Here is a 20,342-nt window from a genome sequence, read left to right on the forward strand (position 1 = left end):
ACTATCCAATTACCAATGTACAAAACCAAAAAATATTTTATTGCCAAGTCATCTGGAGATTCTCGGGAACTTTAAGTCTTGTGAGTCCATATCTTGACCACCGGAGAGAGAAGTCCACCGTACTGCCAATATTCCCAGGGCAGAGATTAAAGCCCCAGGATCCTCTGAGCTCCACTAGGGAACTATCTGTTCTGATCTTGTTACTCTTGTTAGTCCCTCCATGTCACTTCTACTTCATCTGTCCGATACCTGTAGAAAAATAGGAACTATCCCTTAGCATTTTCTACCCTCATGGTCCTAGACTGTCTTACCTAATGATTTTCTGCTCACCTTCTCACTCTAATCCTATCTACCCCATCCAAAGAATGAATCACTCACCTCTGTGTTACCCCAGAATCATTGAGGGGTGTCCTGAGTCCAGCCTGAAACATCTCCCAGCCAGCCTGAGCTATCATGGCTCCATTGTCAATGCAGAACCTAGGAAGGAAGAGACAATGAAACTTGTGATGTAAGTCAGAAAAACATACATGGGAAGAAACCAGGAAAGGGAAGGGGCCTTCACCTCTCATCTGTGGCAAAAAGCTTGGCTTCACGTTCCTGACACATTGTCTCCATCATCTCCTGTAATCTCATATTACCTATGAACAGATAGGGAATAAGGTTAGTTTGATGTCATTTCAGCCATCTCTCCATAGTCTGGCTTTACAAGCACCCTTAGGAGTTGGGGAGGACGAACAAGGACTGAGAGAGACAGGATGAGAAGTGAAGCATGTGATTTCCTTAAACTTAGAATAGTAGAATACATGCAATGCCAAGATGAGGAAATAGTAACACTGTTCAATTGTACATACATCCTACTCCTCCCACAATGAGGGCTTCCTGGGAGCCACAATGTGCCATGGCTCGCTCTGTAATCTCTACCAGCATGGCAAACACAGTTTCCTGTGGAGACAAGCGAAACAGTGCATCACAGCTTTTTTTCTGTTCTCACTATAGGAAAGATCTTCCAACCCCAACTTTCCACCCCATCTTTTCACTCCATTACCTGCAGGGAAAAACACAGATCCTCAGGAGTACACTCGCCTGTGGCCAACATCCGCTGGGCTACATCCTACATTCAAACATTCAAAGGGAAAATAAACAAAAGAACAAAGATTTCATGGAAATCCTAAAAAAGGACTACTGTATTTTATCATAAATCAAGTTATCAGCCACTTCCCATCCCACACTACCCTTCACTGCACACTCAGCCTTAAGAACAGCAGCACTCATTTAAGATTACAGACACAAACATAGACACAGATATAGACAGATAGACAGACAGACAGACACACACACACACACACACACACACACACACACACACACGCACACGCACACACACACACTACATTGGGATTTAAATATAGGGCCTCAAGCTTGTTATAGGGAAGTACTCTACTGCTTTAGCCACATCTCCATCCTTTGCTTTTTGTTCACTTCTCAGGTAGGGTCTCATACATTCTATATAGGGTCATTAAGGTTGCAATCTTACCTCACTTCCCATGTAGTTCAAACACATGAACCACTATAACTGGTTTTTTTGTTGAAATGAGGCCTCTTAACTTTTTTTGGTCTAGATGTCATCAAACTGTGATCTTCCTAGGCTGCCTCCCAAGTAGAAAAGATTACAGATGTATGCCATCACGCCCAACCATTTGGATTTAATAATTAAGCTGGACACTAGTAGATAATGCATATAACTGTAGCTACTCAGGAGGCTGAGAACCAGAAGAACTTAATTTGAAGCCAGCCTGGGTAGAAAAGTCCACAAGAGACTACATTCAAAAATAACCAGAAAAGGCCAGTATGGAGAGGTGGCTCAAATAGTAAAGCACCAGCCAACCATGTGTCAAACAGGTGGGAGGCCCTGAGTTTAGATCCAGTATAAGATTCAATAATTAAGCCATGGGCTGGGAAGGTGGCTCAGTGGTAGAGTGCTTGCCCTGCATGCATGAGTCCCTCGGTTCAATTCCTCAGCACCACATAAGCAGAAAAAGCCAGAAGTGGCACTGTGGCTCAAGTGGTAGAACACTAGCCTTGAGCTAAAGAGCTGAGGGACAGTGCCTGGCTCAGAGTTCAGGCCCCACAACCAACAAAAACAAAGAAACAAACAAACAAAAAATCAATAATTAAGCCAGGCGCTGGTGATTCATGCCTGTAATCCTAGCTACTTAGGAGGCTAATATCTAAGGATTGTGGTTCAATGTCAGCAAGAGCAGGGAAGTCCATGAGACTCTTACTGCAAATAACCACCAGAAAACCCGAAGTGGAACTGTGGCTCCAAGTAGAGTGCTATCCTTGAGCAGAAAAGCTCAGGGATAGAGCCCAGGCCCTGAGTCAAACCTTACAACCAACAGACAGACAGACAGACAGACAGAGACAGAGACAGAGACAGACAGACAGACAGACAGACAGACACACACACACACACACACACACACACACACACACACACACGATTCAATAATTATTTCCCAAATGTTTGTTCTGACATTCCCACCCATAACTTAATTACCTTAATTTTTTCCATAGTACTTATTCCTACCTGACAAATTTTATTTTCTCATTTTTTCCCCCCTGTTTTCCTCTTCTAGAACCTTAAGTTCCATGTAGACAGTTTCTTGTTTTGCTCAGGCTTTGTACCTATTAACTAAAATAGTACTTGACACACAGAACATATCTAATAGAGTCCAGCACTATGTGCAGGAAACACAATGATAACAAAACAGATACGTATTATTAGGAAAAAAAAAAAAAAAGGAAGACAGGCTTCCATTTCCTTTCCTTTCTCACTCACCTCAATGAAAGACAGAATCCCTGAAAATGAAACATCCATCCCCTTTACAGTGTATGGCAGCTCGACTAGCTTCTTGCCTCTATGTAGGAATGAATACAGGCACTGAGCCTAGAGTCAGTTGGTTGCTCACCCTCCACAGCCCCTCCAGCCAGCACTGTTCCACCTCCTATCCTCTTACCGCTTTGCCATCTGTTCAATGTTGTAGCCTGGACTTGGGTCATTGGAAATCTGACAGATAGAAAATTAAGAAGCAGATAAGCATGCAAAATGCATAACACAAACTACAGAAATATATTCTTTTATTATTTGTTTCTTTTCTGTGCTAGTCATGGGGCTTGAACTCAGGGTCTAGGCTCTGTCTCTGAGCTTTTGTTCAAGCTAGTGCTCTAACACTTGAGCCATAGCTCCACTTCTGGTTTTTTTGGTAGTTTAGTGGAGATTTTAGTCTCACAGTCTTTCCTGATCAGGCTGATCTTCACATGAAGATCCTCAGATATAAGCCTCCTGAGTATCTAGGATTATAGGTGTGTGCCACTGGTGCTTGGCTCAGAAATATTCTTTTTTTTTTTTGGTCATGAGGCTTGAACTCTGGGCCTTGGCACTGTCCCTGAGCTCTACCACTTGAGCCACAGTACCACTTCCAGTGGTTAATTGGAGATAAGTCTCATGGCTTTTCCTGCCCGGGGTGGCTTTGAACCACAATCCTCAGAGCTCAGCCTCCCAAGTAGCTAGGATTGCAGGCATAAGCCACTGATGTCCAACTAGAAACACATTCTTATACATATGTGGACATACCTATCATTCTGGGGTGCCTTACCCTACCTACTGAGCTGAAGAACCATCAATATCTTTTTTTTTTTCAGTTGTGGGCTTGAACTCTAGGCCTGGGCGCTGTCCCTCAGCTCTTCAGCTCAAGGTAAGCAAGCACTTTACCACTTGAGCCACCACATTTCCAATTTTCTGGTGGTTTATTGGAGATTACTCTCTTGGAGTTTCCTGCCCTGGCTGGTTCTGAACCACAATCTTCAGATCTCAGCCTCCGGAGTAGCTAGGATTACAGGTGCTTTTTTGGAATTTTTAAACTTTATTTTATTTTTAGCCTGCCTGGGGCTCAAACTCAGGGCCTGGGCTGCCCCTGAGTTTTGGTGCTCAAGGCTAGCACTATATCACTTGAGCGTAGCTCCATTTCCAGCTTTTTGGTGGTTAAGTGGAAATAAGAATCTCATGGATTTTCCTGCCCCAGTGGGCTTTGAACTACAATCCTCAGATCTCAGCTTCTTGAGCAACTAGGATAATAGGTGTTAGCTATCAGTGCCTGGCTAGAGAAATGATTATTAAAGTACATTATATACATATTAGAAAATATCAAAATGAAGACCCATTACTTTTGGTTTTCATTTTGATAAAATAAAAATATATGCTAAATTTTAAAACCTATACTAATATTTTTGTATGGGTGTGTGTCTAACCTGGGGCTCAAACTCAGGGCCTGGGTTGCTGTCCCTGTGCTTTTTCACTCAAGGATAGTGCTCTACCACTTGAACTACAGCTCTACTTCTGGCTTTTTGGTGTTTAATTGGAGATAAGAGTCACATGGACTTTCCTGCCCAGGCTGACTTTGAATTGTGACCCTCCTGGATAGCTAAGATTACAGGTGTGAGCCACCAGTGCCCATCTCTAATTACTATTTTTATGAAATTATACACATAAATAGGTATAAATTAATATAGCTTATGGACACTAGGGATGTAAATTGGTGGTAGAGCACTTGCCTAGAATGTCCAGCATCCTGAGTTGGATCCCTAGCACTACAAAAAACAAGAATATTGGGCTGGGGAGGTGGCTCAGTGGTAGAGCGCTTGCCTTGCATGCATGAGGCCCTGGGTTCGATTCCTCAGTACCACATAAGCAAAAAGCCGGAAGTGGCGCTGTGGCTCAAGTGGTAGAGTGCTAGCCTTGAGCTGAAGAGCTGAGGGACAGTGCCCAGGCCCAGAGTTCAGGCCCCATGACCAGACCCCCCCCCCCCCCAAAAAAAAAAAAGAAAAAAAAATATAAAGCTGGGCATCAGTGGCTCACACCTGTAATCCTAGCTACTCTGGAGGCTGAGATCTGAGGATCCTGGTTTAAAGCCAGTCTGGGCACAAAGTCTGTGAAAGTCTTATCTCCAATTAACTACCAAAAAGCTTCAAGTGGAGCTGTGGCTCAAGTGACAATGCCCAGGCCTTGAGTTCAAGCCCCAGGACCAGCAAAAAAAAAAAAAAAAAGGAATGTATATGTATGCATATATGTGGGTATGTAACAAGAAAATTATACATATAAATATGTAAATGACTATCCACCCACATTATTTTTTAAAGGCTAGGCATGATGGTATACTCCTGTAGGTCCAATACTCAGGAAGTAGAGGCAGGAGGATTCCAAGGATCCCAAGTTCAAAGTTAGCTTATGCTACACAGTATGTTCAAGAAAAGTCTCAACACCAATAACCACCACTTAAAGTAACTGGAGGAGGATATATGTAAGAAGCATATGACACTATTAACTACTTCTTCTCTCCATTTCCATTGTTTTCTAGAAAACATCTTAAGTTTTCAGCAATCTCAATGGCCCACCTTCAGCACTCGAGCAAAACGATCCAAACAATTGCCCACAGCAATATCAATGGTTTCCCCGAAGATTCGGTAACGATGCTCTGAGTAGGCAATCACCTAAGGATGATAATGTCTGTGAAGCCTGAAGTCTGCAAAGAGGAGCATTAAGCAATAGAGAAAAGAGTAGTATTGCCAAAAACTTCCACTAAACAATTCTATAATTGTCTGCAAAGAGGAGTATTAAGCAATGGATAAAAGAGTAGTATTGTCAAAATGTCCACTAAACTATTCTACATCCCAGTAAGAAATGGAAAAATGTGCCAGGCAGGCTTGATAGTGCAAACTCTCAATTCCAGTTTCTCAGGAGACAGTGATAAGAGGATCTCGGATTTGATGCCAGTCTGGGATATATAGCTTGGTCAGCTTTGGCTAAATAGCCATACCCTGGCTTTACAAAAAGAATTTTGCAGGTGAAATCTGTTGTTTCACATTTTCTAGTTTTTAGTTTCCTAATATATACATATATCACCCAGAAGCAGTGTGAACTAGGGAATAGGGTTTCTTGCTTAGAGGCAAGGAGTCCTTCTAGATTAATGAACCAGTACAATTAGTCAAAACCAAAGAGGAGGCAAAGTAGAAGAACTCAAAAATCAATTTATAAGGTTAGACTAGTTGGGTGCTGGTGGCTCATGCCTATAATCCTGAGGTTTGAGGCCCATCTTGGGAGGGCTGTGAAACTCTTACGAACAATAAACTACCAAAAAGTCAGAAGTGGAGGTGTGGCTGAAGTGATAAGAATGCCAGTCTAGTTTGAAAAAACTAAACCTGAAAGTGAGGCCCTGAGTTTAAGCTCCAATACTGGCACACACACACACAAAATCATACAAAATATCCCTAATATTTCTCCCGTAAGTTTAAAAAACCTTCTACCATTAGCTGTATTTCTTATTTGTATGTTTACATTCTTAGAATTAACAAAAGTCTAAATATTTACTAAAAATCTATGTATTTATCCATAGTAACATAAAACAACACATGTAGTTATCTTAAAGAAATTATAGAGGGATTAGGAAGGTGGCTCAGTGGTACAGTGCTTGTCTTGCATGAATGAGGCCCTGGGTTCGATTCCTCAGCACCACACAAGCAGAAAAAATTGGAAGTGGTACTGTGGCTTAAGTGGTAGTGTGCTGAGGAATAGTACCCAGGCCCAGAGTTCAGCACCACAACTGACAAACACACACAAAAAAGCTTCAAAACTGAAGGTTTTAATTCTTATTCATTCTTTCCTTTTTAGAATTAGAAATTCCTAATTATAATCCATATATAAAAATTGTCTAATGCTCTCAGGTGGCTGTTACAGGAGAGTCCTGAGCTTACAGTTAGCTTGGGCTACACAGTGAGACCCTGTCTCATTTCCTGGAAATCTATCACTTGAGCCACACATGCAGCACTAATGTCCTGTCTCAAAAAGCAACAACAACAACAAAAATAAAACAAAACCCACTCTCATCTAATATTCTAATTGTCTCGCCCAACTCTGCAAAATTACAAACTACACTGTATATTTCCTACAGTATCTTAGGTCTAGACAAGCTCAGGTTTGTTTTTGCAGTTCCTAGAACTCAGGGAGTAGGGAATTACTGGCTAAATGCCTTAGAGACGAAGATGGAATGGGTAGAATAAGCAAGTACCTGAGTATTTCCTCCGCTGACATACAGCACAGTTGGGTTAGTGGCTCCAGTGATGAGGCGGCCCATTTCAATGTGACCTATACAATGGTTCACTCCCAGCAAGGGTTTGTTCCACAGCTGGGCTATAGTACGGGCAACAACAGCTACAGAAACCAATGGAGCACCCATGCCAGGACCTAGGAGTTTATAATTGGCAAGTTAGAATCATAGAAATTAAAAGCAAATAAACAAACAACAACAACAAAAAAAACAGGTAAGGGAAGTAAAAGATATAGGAGTGTGAAAGGCAGCTGGGCCCTGGTGGCTCATGCCTGTAATCCTAGCTATTCAGGAGGCTGAGATCTGAAAATCAAACTTCAAAGCCAGTTCAGGCAGGAAAGTCCTGAAACTCTTATGTCCAATTAGCCACTAAAAACTGGAAATGGAGCTGTGGCTCAAAGTGGTTGAGCACTAGCCTTGAGTAAAGAGCACAGGGACAGTGCCTCAGCCCCCAGTTCAAGCCCCATGACAGACCAAAAAAAAAAAAAAAAAAAAAGTGAAAGTGTGGGGTTGGTTGTAGGGGCAGAGGCAAGGTGAAGATTAACTTAGGCTCAGGTAAACTCTGCCACACTTTATCCCTCTCCCTGCCATACCTTTGGTAAAAGCAATACAATCAATGTCCTGGGAGGTTAGTCCAGCTTCTGCCAGTGCCTCCTGCAGCAGATCTAGGATAACAGTTCGGTGGTGCCTAGCAGTATCACCTGGAAGGAAACCTAGGAAATAGACATATACCAAAGATTCTATGGTTTTTCTGTAACAAAAGCAGGAAGAAGTAAAAAAATCAAAACATTTAGTAACACAGAATTCTTTCACTCTCGCAAGCTTTCAGAAATGCCTCTCTTTCTACTCAACTACTATTCTATCTTCAGGACTCAATACAAGTGATAACTTCCTCATACTCTTTGGCAACTTGTCCTGTGGTCTTACAGAATCCTACAAGATCACACTGTTGCATTTAACATATAACAATTATAGCAACTAACATGTTGAATGGTAACACCTTTGTATAACAAAAGATAATTTAAAAGAAACAAATTACAGCATAACAATTATCTTTAGTCTCCTCACTTTAACCACAAGTATTTTACAACACTGGCTATTTTATTTCTATATTCCCAGTTCCCAAGTGCCCAGAACAAATAATAAAGGTAAGTATAGGCAGATATTGGTAGCTCATGCCTATAATCCTAGTTAATCAGGAGGCTGAGATCTGAGGATCAAAATTTGAAGCCAGCCAATACCAGAAAGCCTACAAGGCTCTTTATCTCCAGTTAACCAGCAAAAAAGCACAAGTAGAGCTGTGACTCAAGTGGTGGAGTGCCAGCATTGAGTGCAAAAACCAAGCCAGAGTTCAAGACCCTGAGTTCAAACCTCTGCATAAAATAAACAGAAATAAATAAGAGGGCTGGGAAGGTGGCTCAGTGGTAAAGCGCTTGCCTTGCATGCATGAGGCCCTGGGTTCATTTCCTCAGTACCACATAAACAAAAAGAAAAAAAGCCAGAAGTGGCGCTGTGGCTCAAGTGGTAGAGTGCTAGCCTTGAGCTGAAGAGCTTAGGGACAGCGCCCAGGCCCAGAGTTCAGGCCCCACGACCGGACCAAAAAAAAAAAGAAAGAAATAAGAAACAAACAAATATATATATACTCCTAGAACGTAATCTGACTTCATTGGGTTGTCCTCCCCTGTGTGAGGGTTGTTTGGGGGCATGATGGGCAAGCTATACTAGCTTGCAAATAATATTAAAAGTTATCTTACATCTATAATCCTATCTATTCAGGAGGCAGAGATCTGAGTTTAGGAGCCAGCCTTGCCAAGACAAATCCCTTCTGACTCTCATCTCCAATTAACTATCATTAAGCTGGAAGTGGAGACACTGCTCAAGTGGTATGGCAATAGTTTAATTCTTTGTACCTGCGTGCGTGCTGGTACACGTACACACGTATACACACACACAAACACACAGAATTATACAGTGTTTACTATTTTCACTTAGTACCAAGACCCAGTAAAACTAGTAATAGTTTTCTCAATTTGAGAATAAAGAACAGTGCCCAAAACATTACTGAACACAAACACCGCAATCCTCCAGTTCTCATGTTCTCTTCTTCCCTCTCCTAAGTGTATATTTGTCTGTCTAGGGCTTGAATTCTGGGCCTGGGCGCTGTCCCTGAGCAATTCTGCTCAAGGCTAGCACTCTACTTTTGAGTCACAGAACCACTTCCTCTTTTCTAAAGGTTAACTGGAGATAAGAGTCTCATGGACTTCCCTGCCCAGGCCGGCTTGAACCTCGATCCTCAGATCATAGCCTTCTGAATAGGATCACAGTCATGAGCCCCCAGTGCTCGGCTGTATTTTTATTCTATTTCAGTACACTATTTATCATGCTGTAGCGTTTTAAAAATCCGTTATGACCAAGCGTCGGTGGCTCACGCCTGTAATCCTAGTTACTCAGGAGGCTGAGATCTGAGGATAGCGGTTCAAAGGCAGCCCGGGCAGGACAGTCTGTGAGACTCATCTCCAATAAACCACTCAGAAAGCCGGAAGTGATGCATGGCTCAAGTGGCAGAGCGCTAGCCTTGAGCCTCAGAGGGACAGCGCCCAGGTGCAGAGTTCAAGCCCCATGACCGACTCCCCCCCCCCCCTCCCAAAATCCGTTATGCTCAACGGCATAGCAGAGTCACACATTTATTTTCCAATGCTCAGCAAACACAGTCATACACGCACGCACTCAAAGACGCTCAATAAAAACTTAATAAACTCTAGTTCAATGACGTATAGCGTTGATTGCAACAATACTGAGAACCAAAATACTGTAACGGGGACAAGGAGTTTTGTGGTTCCGCCGTGACCGCAACATCGGCGATGGCGAGGCCAGCCAGAGCAACAGAACGAGATGCTCACAAAAAATACCACAAAACAGTTGTAAAAGGAGACGGTGCGTCCCCGAGCCCAGTTCGTCAGCATTTAGGGAGATGGAGAGCGGAGCTGTGCAGGAAGCCTGCGGAGGCGCCCGGCCCCGCGCACTCACCGGTGCCCGGAGGCGTGACGTACGTCCGCCGCGGATTGGCCAGCACCCGGCCATCTCGCACCACTCCCACGCCAATCTTGTTGGCACTACCTTCGAATCCCAGCACTGCTGGCATTGGCGCAGCTCCAGTGGAGCGCCGTCCAGGCCCTCCCTACAGACTGCTTGGCCAAAGGCCAGGGCTCGGCGGAAGACGACGAGCCTGCTGAGTACCGCACAGCAAGCGCACACCAACCGGCCCAGAAATCCTGCGGGTGCCACGCCGGCGCCACCGGAAACGCGGCCTCAAGGCCCCAAGGAGCTGTCTTCGTAAATGCCCGGAACACCGACTAGGCTCCTTTTAAGGTCAGTCCTATTCTCTTTGTTTTCCTCTGGCCTAGCCAAGCCACGTCCTCCGCGTTCTTTCCCCGCACCTTGCACGGGTCTTGAATGAGGTTGACAAAATGAGTTGTGAGTCAGGCTCAAAGACAAACACCCGGGAGCGACGCATTGGGGCCTTCCGCGGCCTGCAAGCTTGGGAGGGAGGGCTTTATCCGTCACGTGGTTCCGGACAAGCCAATCATCACATCCCTCGACCTCGTGACCCTGCCAGTCACCCACGTGGGTGCGCGGTGTGTTCCATTCTTTGTGCTCGCGGTAAGAGGCAACCTGGCGGCGGAGTAGGTCAGGTTTCGCCTTGCTATTCTGTAACAGCGCCTAATTGGGGGTTGTGACCTGCAAGCTTGAGGCGGTACTGTAATCAAGGACCTGGCAGGAAAGAAATATTACAAGGAGGGTGCAAGCACTCCGAAATAATCTAAAATGGGTGAGGGGCTGGAGGGTTTCAGATACCGAGGATGTAGAATTGCAGATAGCGTTGGAAAGGGGGAAGCTGGTTCGGGGACACCCGGCTGAGGAGCCTTCACGCCACCATTATTTGATATCACGATTTCTTTGCGTCTGTAGGCAACACCGTAAAAATATTCCTTAGGTGGGCGACGAGGTACTGTTGCCGAAGGACATTCGTTACAGCGATGCCAAAGCGTGGGAAAAAGGGAGCGGTAGTAGAAGACGGGGAAGAGCCCAAGACAGGTAGGAGAAAGGAATGAGCCTGTCCCTGTATGCTGCCTTGTGTTTTTTTCTTGTGTGTCGGTCCTAGGGCTTGAACTCAGCCAGGGTGCTGTCCCTCAGCTCTTCAGCTCAGAGGAATCGAACCCAGGGCTTCATGCATGCAAGGCAAGCACTCTACCACTGAGCCACCTTCCCAGGCCCATGCATTGTGTTTCTTAACAAGCCCAGCATGATGGCAAATTGGGACCGACAAAAGAGTTTGACAGATTTTTGTTGTTGTTGGTCGTGGGGCTTGAACTCTGGGCCTGAGCACTGTCCCTCAGGTCTTCAGCCTCTACCACTTGAACCACAATGCCACTTCCGGCTTTTTCTGCTTATGTGGTGTTGAGGAATCGAACCCAGGGCCTCGTGCTTGCAAGGCAAGTACTCTACCACTGAACCACCTTCCCAGCTAAGTTTGACAGATTTTTCCTGTGGGTGTGGGTGGGTGGGTCTACACTGTCCACAGATGTTGAAAATCTCCAGCTCTTATTATGTCTTAATACTTTTTTTTTTTTTTTTGCCGGTCATGGGGCCTGATTGTTCCTCAGCTCTTCAGCTCAAGGCTAGTGCTCTACCACTGGAGCCACAGCACCACTTCCGGCTTTTTCTGTTTATGTGGTGCTGAGGAATCGAACCCAGGGCCTCATGCTTACAGGGCATGCACTCTACCGCTGAGCTACCTTCCCAGCCCCTGTCTTATTACTTTTATAGAGCCAGAGGCTAAGAAGACCAAAGTGGGAACAAAGAAAAATGAAAAAGAAGCAGCAGGTGAAGGCCCAGTCCTATATGAGGACCCTCCAGATCAGAAAACTTCACCCAGTGGCAAGGCTGCCACACTCAAGATCTGCTCCTGGAATGTGGATGGGCTTCGCGCCTGGATTAAGAAGAAAGGTTTAGATGTGAGTGAAGTAAAAGGAGGGGAAAACAGTGCTTAATAGAAGGATTTGGAAGATTAATCCATCTGTAGTTTTCTTGTGCAAGATGTATAAGGGAGACTTCAGCTCTTCCCTAAGTGGCCATTCCTGCATTTTCACCGGTTTTTGTTTCCTGTTCTTTCCTCCTCTCCAGAATGTATCAAAACTTTACTGTACTTCCATTTTATCTGCACTATGTCCTCTGTCAATTACTTTAAAATCTTAGCCCACTGCTTCTAACTACTTATGTTTTTACAGTTTTGGAGGTTGAATACTTAACCAAGTGCCCTATTACTTGAGCTACATCCCCAAGTTGCCCTGTTTAAGCTGGCCTCCCTAAGTAACTGGCATGCACCAGTTTGTGTGGTCTTAATTTATAATTCTTTAAGTGCTTTATTGTGACTGTTTAATTCCTTATGCACAGAGACTGAATTATTTGCATGTAGCTTCTATCTAACACCAATTGGTCCATATATACTAGTTTTTCCACTTTTCTTTTTACTCAGTGGGTGAAGGAAGAAGCTCCAGATATCCTGTGCCTCCAAGAGACTAAATGTTCAGAGAACAAACTACCAGGTGAACTTCAAGAACTGTCTGGACTCTCGCATCAGTACTGGTCAGCTCCCTCAGACAAGGAAGGATACAGTGGTGTGGGTCTGCTTTCCCGCCAGTGCCCACTCAAAGTCTCTTATGGCATTGGTAAGGTCCTATTGATTGCTAATTGCTAGCTCTTCTCAAACTATTAGTATCCAAGCTTTGCCTGCTTTATTCTTTTGTTCTCTTTCCTTATGCTTGTTTTGTGTGTGCACACGCACATGCATGTGTGTACATGTGTACTGTAGCTTGAACTCAGGACCTGGGCACTGTCTCTTTAGCTTTTTCACTCAAGGTTGGTGCTCTTCTACCACTTCAGCCACACCTCCACTTTTTGCTGGTTAATTGGAGATAAGAATCTCATAGATGTTCCATTTTAAACTGGCCTCAAACCTCAATCCTCAGATATCAGGCTCTTGAGTAGCTTGGCTTCCAGTCATGAGCTGCTGGTGCCCAGATCCTTTGCTTGTTTTAATGCTGGCTCTTGTTTTGATCATTTCTGTAGGTGAGGAGGAACATGATCAAGAAGGCCGAGTGATTGTGGCTGAATTTGACACATTTGTACTTGTGACAGCCTATGTACCTAATGCAGGTCGGGGTCTAGTAAGACTGGAATACCGGCAGCGTTGGGATGAAGCCTTTCGCAAGTTTCTCAAGGGCTTGGCTTCTCACAAACCCCTTGTGCTATGTGGGGACCTCAATGTGGCTCATGAAGAAATAGACCTTCGTAACCCCAAGGGAAACAAAAAGAATGCTGGTTTTACTCCACAAGAGCGCCAAGGCTTTGGGGAGTTGTTGCAGGTGGTGCCCCTGGCTGATAGCTTTCGGCACCTCTATCCCAACACAGCCTACGCTTACACTTTTTGGACTTACATGATGAATGCTCGCTCCAAGAACGTTGGTTGGCGCCTTGATTACTTTTTGTTGTCCCACTCTCTTTTACCTGCATTGTGCGACAGCAAGATCCGTTCCAAGGCCCTTGGCAGTGACCACTGTCCCATTACCCTGTACCTAGCCCTGTGACACCATCCCAGAACCATTGAGCTGGGGAAACAGCCTTCCCTTACCCACAAATACTTCTTTTTAACAGTTCTCTAGAGAAACTAAACTGAGTTAGTTTGTTTTTTTTTCCTGTAAGAATGTCCCAAGCTTCTTGTTTTGTGGGTGCCCTCCCATATTTTTTTAAACACTGAGAAAAGCCACTAAGTTTGAGTAATCCATGTAAAAAATAAAAGGCCATAGTTTGAGCTTTGCTGTCTTTGTGTTTTATCCCTTTGTGGTTTACAGTATTCTTCCTTACACACACAAGTTAAGACTATGAAAGGTTACAGTCACAATCTTATTTATTTACAAGCACAGGATGAGTCCCTAACCTCCCCCCAAGATATAGCAACCCTACCCAGCCCAGTTAAATACTGCAACCGGGGATGGGATAAGGAAGGTTGGAAGGAGGAAATAAGGGAAATAGAGGATTAGGGGAGTGTACCCCCACATTAAATAGTTATATACATATCAGTTCCTGTGGTTCTGTACAGAGCAGCGGCTGACCCCACCCCTACAAGACGTGGAATGTGGGGAGAGAAAACGGGGTACTGAGGCCAGAGCCAGCCCCTGGTGAAGTGCAATAGCAGCAGCAAGGTCCTAATGGTGCACAAGAGGGAGGGGATCCCCCAGGGCTGCCCACCCTACCCTGCCCTGGAATGTGTAAGGGAGAGGAATGGCTCTCAGGAAGCACACAGGAAGAACCGTCTTTAGGACCCAAGTTCCAGGGCAATGTTCCATTTACTTCACCCTAAACACACCAACCCTGGGAGGAAAACAGCCAGCAGCCATCTGATCTACCCCTCCAAACCTAAGCAGAGGCTTGGTTCATTCCTACCTCTCCCCAGGAAAAAGGAAGGCAACTGCTTGGCTTCCTTACAGAAGCCTTGGAAGCCTTTCACCCCAGCTCCCTTTGTAGTGTCACTGTCCCCACTAGGGAGGGGCCAGGCACAGTCTGTGAATCACTGAGGGCTCAGAAGTTCTGGACAGGGTGGCTGACCTTCATACAGGCCCAATAGAGAGCCCGGCCCAAACATAAAACAGCCAACAGGATGACAAATGCCCAGGCTGCATAGATACCTCCATATTGCCGTGCATGCTCCCATGTTCCAAACTGATAGATAAGAAAGGAGAAAAAGAAATGTTAATTTTGATTTTGATGTTTCACTACTTCCTAGGAATCCTAGAAGTAGTAACTCAAATTTTCAGTCTGCTCCTCATCAGCCTTAAGGAACCTTTCAAAATGTCAGGATGTTCAGCTAGTTCCCTTCCCCCAGGCAGAAAAATACTCATACCATTCCAGACTACCAGAATTTCATTCCTTCCCACTGAACCAGACTTCCTTGAAGAAACTCAAGCCACTTTCCTCTCTCCTAATGTCTTCAAAATATGACTATTTTTAAATAAAAACTATCATTTTGATTTTTGTATGTGTGCTGGTACCAGGTCTTGAACTCAGGGCCTCATGCTCTTGCTTAGCTTTTTAACTTAAGGCTGGGGCTCAACCACTAATATTTTCAGATTTTTAAATGGAGTAAGAGTGTCATGGATTTGTCTGTCCTGACTCAGATCTTAGTCTCCTGATTAGCTAAGAGTTCAGATGGAACCAGCAGTATCCAATATCATTTCAGTTTTTGACAATCTCATTAAGAACGCCCTCCCAGTTTTTCTACCTTTTGGAAGGGAAAATAGGGTTGAGACAGCATCTTTATATGTTCCCATGTTGGCCTCCAACTGGTGATTCTCACCTCAGCCTTCCAAGTGCTGGGACTGAAGGTGTGTGTCACCAGGCCTGGTTCTCTCACCATTTTTCAGGATACCAATTTCTCAAATCTTAGTTTATGATGAGGCTGATAAATGAAAAGGTTACTCACAGCAAGGCCAGTGGCAGTGACTGCCAAGAGTAAGCCAAGCAAAAAACAGCAGATACATCTCTTCCTCGGGTACCTTCGCCCAATAGATGACCTGTGGAGAGGCAAATTGACACTTGGAGCAGATTTTTCACTCCATGTATCATTCGATCATCAGTACACTCCTTGGTCACTTACACTTTCCTGCAGTGTGGGCATCGTGCTAAGGTTCGGTCAGTGAACTCTGTCCACTATGAAAAAAGAAAAAGAACTTAATTGTAGGAAGATAATCTTCAATGAGAAACTTGGAATAGTGGACAGATGGGAAAGGTGTCCTTCCAGGACAGGGTTCAAGATGTCCCATTATCAGTATTCCTAGTTTACCCCCCAGGGTAAATTCCAATTCCTCCTCACCAGAAAAGTGTTCTTGCAATGCCCACAGATGACCCTGACACCCATTGGCTGAGGTTCTGGACTGAGAGGTCCTGGATGCACAGGTCCCAAGTTGATGATTCTTTTGCTATATAGGAGAAAAATGCTACCTTTAAAAGGCTTTTTATTCTAAAAATATCTCCACACTGTCTTTCACATCCTCCACTACCTACCTTCTATCCAATTCTTGGCTTTTCTGCTCATGGGAGACAATATGTACTTCCGTATGTCTGTCCCCGTACCCCTCTTCCCCCTCCCCCTCCTACCATAGTGAATCTCTGAGAAAGAACACTACTGAAAGTCTCTAACTCACACTAAACCTCATGATAAATCTCATAGCCAGAGGCTCTAATCTAAAGAATACCATTTTATAGTAATCTATCAGGAATCAAGGAAGATAGTTGTAAGTACTCTGCTACATAGTCTCCCCAGCCCCACCCCAACCACATATCCTTTTTTGGGTGTGTGTCAGTACTAGGATGTAAACTCAGGGCCTAGGCATTATCCCTCAAAGAAAAGCTCTTCCTCAAAGAAAAGGTTTTCCTTCATTGAGCCACACCTCCACTTCTGGCTTTTTGCTGATTAACTGAAGATAAATGTCTCCCTGGCTTTTCTGGTTAGGTTAGTTTCAAACCTTGTTTCTCAGAACTCAGCTTCCTGAGTAGCACAAACCACTGGCATCTAGCTGCCTTGTTTTCTTCTTGATAAATATCAAGCTCTCTCTTCTTTACGTTCTCTATAAATCCTTTTTTTTCCCCCTTTCCAATTTTCACTACCTACTGTCTTCCCCCACCTATGCCTCTTACCAGTAGGGACGTGGACAAGCAATCCGCTGGGAGGTCACTTTGCAGATAAGGAGACAGTTACAAGGACATCGGACATATTTTTTTCCTGGGGGTGCATTCTTGATTGGCTAGAAAATAATGAACACATCAGTAAACCAATCTCCAATCCTAATCCCTTCCATATCACTCCAAAATAGACTTCCTTAAAAGAGATCATAGATATAAGGGGGGGGGGGGAGAGAAAGGAGAGAGAAGGGAGGGAAAGGAGGGAAGGGAGGGAGAGGAGGAAGAGGGAGGGAGGGAGAGAGAGAGGGAGAGGGAGAGAATCATCTGAGATTTGATTAGAACTACACTTCAGTATTCAGAAGTGTGGAAGTGAGGGCCGATGACACTAGCACTGGCGAGTAGCTGGAGAGAAAATGCTGGTTAAGACTCCTGGAACTGAAACTGGGTTTCAAGAAAAGCTCTTGGTCCAGGTCCAGAATTAAAAAGGATCAAAAAGAGGATCCAGGACACAGGGCTCATTTTGTAGTATATATAACTCACAGTGGCTTCGTTGCAGACACCACATTTGACTACATGCTGATGCATCTTGCCTTCCACGTTGATGAGAGACTGGCAGACACGGCAGGTGATCATGGGGGCATTCCCACTGTCCGGGCTGGTCAGGGGTGAATAGGGGGGTGGGTCCTCCCCAGGCAACACGGCTGGATGCCCCTCAGGGAACGGGGGAAATGCTGAAAGAGGAAGCAAATAAAAAGAAGGGCTAGATCACTTACAGACACTCCCTACAAATGCTTCCCGGGAGTAGGAAATTCTAGGGTCTTCAGCCTTTCTGATCAAACTCGGTGAGCTCATCCTAATTGGTGTTTCCACTGGATTCCTCGCAACTCCCTTCCTTTCCGGCTCTGCTTGCGACTGTACACGGAAGGCAGGCTCAGGCGTGACAGGTGCAACAGTCTCTCACCTGGCGCTGGGCCCCGCCTCCGCCCTCGGCCCCGCCCCCTCCTCGCCTCTCCTAGTACTCCCGGGAGCACCTCAGACCCGCCCCGGCTTACCCTGGGGTGAGGCATGTTTACCGGCTCCGTACGGTGGTGCGGAGGGGGTCAGGCCTCCCCCAGGCCCAGCCCCACTCCCGCCGGGCCCTACTAAACCGTTGCCTCCGGCGCCACCATCGATGGGCTCGGACAGCAGCGGGGAACGCTCTCCATCTGCCGCCATGGCCGCCACCGCCGCCTCCAACGCGGGCCAGCGATCCGGCTCCTTTCGCCGCCGCCGCCGCCACCACCACCGCCGCCGCAGCCTCCGCCGCCTCTACCGGGTCCCCAGGGCGCTTGCGCGCCGCGCGCCGGGCGCTCACCCCGAGCCAGCGGCTTCCCCGCCCCGTTCTGTCCCGCGCACGTGATAGGCTGTCCTGCCCCCTCCCTGCTGTCATTTGTGGAGATAAACCAGTTCCCGGTTTGTAAAGGTAGCTCTCGTTTTCCATAGGGTCCCGTCGCGCTGACGTCACTCACACGTGACGTGCCTGGAGCGGCTGAGCTTGCAAAAACTGCACGTGACGGGAAGGTCTGTGAGCTATTGGAAGCGTGGTCCATCGCGCTACCTCCAGACCAGGAGGTGGGGCCGGCTGCCTCTGCTCACCAGTCACGTGCCTCCGGCAGCGGTGCCCCGCATCCTCTGCGGCTCCGCGACCCCGCGGCGCAGAGGCACCACTAACGGGCGGTTCTCTACATTAGAGCTGGCTCCCCATTGGGTGATGGCCTCTTTCCCTGGGCCCGCGATCCTTGCGGCGCGGCTTTATTGGCCCATATTTAGCGCCAGAGGATACGAGGTGTGGCTTAAACCTTTTCGGATGGGAGGTGGTGAAGGACCTGGCGGAAGTTTAGGGTGCTGTCAGCCGCGGTCTGACTACCGCGTGTCTGAGCAAATGTCAGTGACTGTCAACTGGAAGAAATAAGATTAAGAATCCAAAGTGTGCGGGCGCCAGTGCTCACACCTGTCATCCTAGCTACACAGGAGGCTGAGATCTGAGGACCGGGGTTCAAAGCCAGCCCGGGCAGGAAAGTCTGTGAGACTTTTATCTCCAATTAATCACCAGAAAACTGGAAGTGGCGCTGTGGCTCAAGTGGTGGAGCGCTAGACTTAGCTGAGGAGCTGAGGGACAGCGCACAGGCCCAGAGTTCAAACCCCATGACCCACCAGAAAAAAAAAATCTGAAGTGAATTTGTCAAGTGTGGTGGTGCAAAGAAAAAGCACGCCTGGCAGCTGGTAGCTAATGCCTGTGATCCTAGCTATCCAAGAGGCTGTGAACTGCAGTTGAAAGTCAGCCCCAGCTGACAAATTCTTGCGAACCTCTTACAATTAACAGGCAAAAAGATGGAAGTAGAGTCAAATGGTAGAGCATTAGTCCTGAGCAGAAGAGCCCAGGGAGAGCGTGAGGCTTTGAGTTCAAGCCCAGTACCAACACAAAGAACAGAAGGAAAGGAGGGAGTGCAAACTAACAAAGTGTAGCAAGAAGAAAATTATCACATGGCTTAGTGGTAGAGTGCTTGCCTAGCATGCATAAAACTCTGGGTTCAATTCCTCAATACCACATAAACAGAAAAAGCCAGAAGTGGCACTGGGGCTCAAAGTGGTAGAGTACTAGCCTTGAGCAAAAAAGAAGCTCAGGGACATTACCCAGGCCCTGAGTTCATGCCCCAGGACTGGCAAAAATAAATAATAATAATAATGTCACCAGTCTTACAGTTCATGAGACTAGTCCTCCAAAAACTGTTCCTACAAATTCTCCCCTCTTCCCTGATCAAATGGTGAACTGGTTCTGTGGGAGGGAGAGTTGGGCAAGCAGTCAGTGAGAGAGTAGCTGTCTAACTTGTCATTTGTGAGACCCTAGGTTCCATCCCCAGAACTGTGAAAAAAAAAATTCAGATTGCAGTTTGTGTCTCCAATCTTTCAAAGGAGAGCTCATTATTTTTACTTATAACCACCAAAACATGCCTGTGTAATAGAATACATTGACCATATCCAAAGACATTTTAGTCACTTTTGGTAGGACACAATCTAGTCTTACTTTGCCCTCAGCCATGAACTGTAACTAGAGGTCATTCTAATGACCTATAATCCTATAATATGCTATAATCCTAGCTACTTAGGAAGCTGAGATCCTTGGGTCCTGGTTTGAAACCAGGCAGGGAACATTGTTTTGCTGGCATTAAATAATTTCTCTTAGTTAAACAAATACAGGGTAGGTAGGGCCTCCAAGTAATAGGAAGAGTACGAGAGGTCAAGAGGAGATATTTCTGAGTTCATGCTCTTGGGTAAATAGCCAATTGGTTTTTTTTTTTGTTTTTTATTTTGGTTTTTTTTGTCCGTTATGGGGCTTGAACTCTGGGCCTGGGCGCTGTCCCTCAGCTCTTCAGCTCAAGGCGAGCGCTCTACCACTTGAGCTAC

At 45.8% G+C, this 20,342-nt stretch overlaps 3 protein-coding genes across 8 annotated transcripts; 1 reads left to right on the plus strand and 2 right to left on the minus strand.

The window, feature by feature from the left end:
• Positions 1–18: 18 nt before the first annotated feature.
• On the minus strand, positions 19–10,462 carry LOC122126587 (O-sialoglycoprotein endopeptidase). Of its 2 annotated transcripts, XM_042701077.1 has the most exons (11): positions 10,188–10,461; positions 7,754–7,873; positions 7,122–7,297; positions 5,452–5,547; positions 3,018–3,067; positions 2,840–2,918; positions 1,046–1,111; positions 852–942; positions 563–638; positions 379–477; positions 19–249 (listed from the first exon to the last, which is right to left on the minus strand). In XM_042701077.1, exons 1-11 carry the CDS (start codon positions 10,300–10,302, stop codon positions 210–212), a joined length of 1,008 nt encoding a protein of 335 aa, XP_042557011.1. In that variant the 5' UTR covers positions 10,303–10,461; the 3' UTR covers positions 19–209. The 2 variants fall into 2 exon arrangements, with proteins under 2 accessions (XP_042557011.1, XP_042557012.1); XM_042701078.1 differs by lacking the exon at positions 5,452–5,547 and having other exon boundaries at positions 10,188–10,462.
• A 299-nt stretch (positions 10,463–10,761) lies between these two features.
• Positions 10,762–14,031, plus strand: Apex1 (apurinic/apyrimidinic endodeoxyribonuclease 1). 4 transcript variants are annotated; one of them, XM_042701076.1, is made up of 5 exons: positions 10,762–10,820; positions 11,130–11,255; positions 11,988–12,175; positions 12,697–12,889; positions 13,290–14,031. In XM_042701076.1, exons 2-5 carry the CDS (start codon positions 11,198–11,200, stop codon positions 13,805–13,807), a joined length of 957 nt encoding a protein of 318 aa, XP_042557010.1. In that variant the 5' UTR covers positions 10,762–10,820; positions 11,130–11,197; the 3' UTR covers positions 13,808–14,031. The 4 variants fall into 4 exon arrangements, with proteins under 4 accessions (XP_042557010.1, XP_042557008.1, XP_042557009.1 ...); XM_042701074.1 differs by having other exon boundaries at positions 10,776–10,847; XM_042701075.1 differs by lacking the exon at positions 10,762–10,820 and adding an exon at positions 10,856–10,914.
• A 78-nt stretch (positions 14,032–14,109) lies between these two features.
• Pip4p1 (phosphatidylinositol-4,5-bisphosphate 4-phosphatase 1) lies at positions 14,110–18,218 on the minus strand. 2 transcript variants are annotated; one of them, XM_042701081.1, is made up of 7 exons: positions 17,972–18,218; positions 17,439–17,629; positions 16,914–17,020; positions 16,090–16,195; positions 15,874–15,926; positions 15,700–15,790; positions 14,110–14,939 (listed from the first exon to the last, which is right to left on the minus strand). In XM_042701081.1, the coding sequence occupies exons 1-7, from the start codon at positions 18,111–18,113 to the stop codon at positions 14,799–14,801; spliced, it is 831 nt and encodes a 276-aa protein (XP_042557015.1). In that variant the 5' UTR covers positions 18,114–18,218; the 3' UTR covers positions 14,110–14,798. The 2 variants fall into 2 exon arrangements, with proteins under 2 accessions (XP_042557015.1, XP_042557013.1); XM_042701079.1 differs by having other exon boundaries at positions 17,951–18,218.
• Between the last annotated feature and the right edge of the window lie 2,124 nt (positions 18,219–20,342).

The sequence above is a fragment of the Dipodomys spectabilis genome, unplaced genomic scaffold (assembly GCF_019054845.1).
Source record: "Dipodomys spectabilis isolate Male_0828 unplaced genomic scaffold, ASM1905484v1 ptg000286l, whole genome shotgun sequence".
NCBI classification, from domain to species: domain Eukaryota; kingdom Metazoa; phylum Chordata; class Mammalia; order Rodentia; family Heteromyidae; genus Dipodomys; species Dipodomys spectabilis.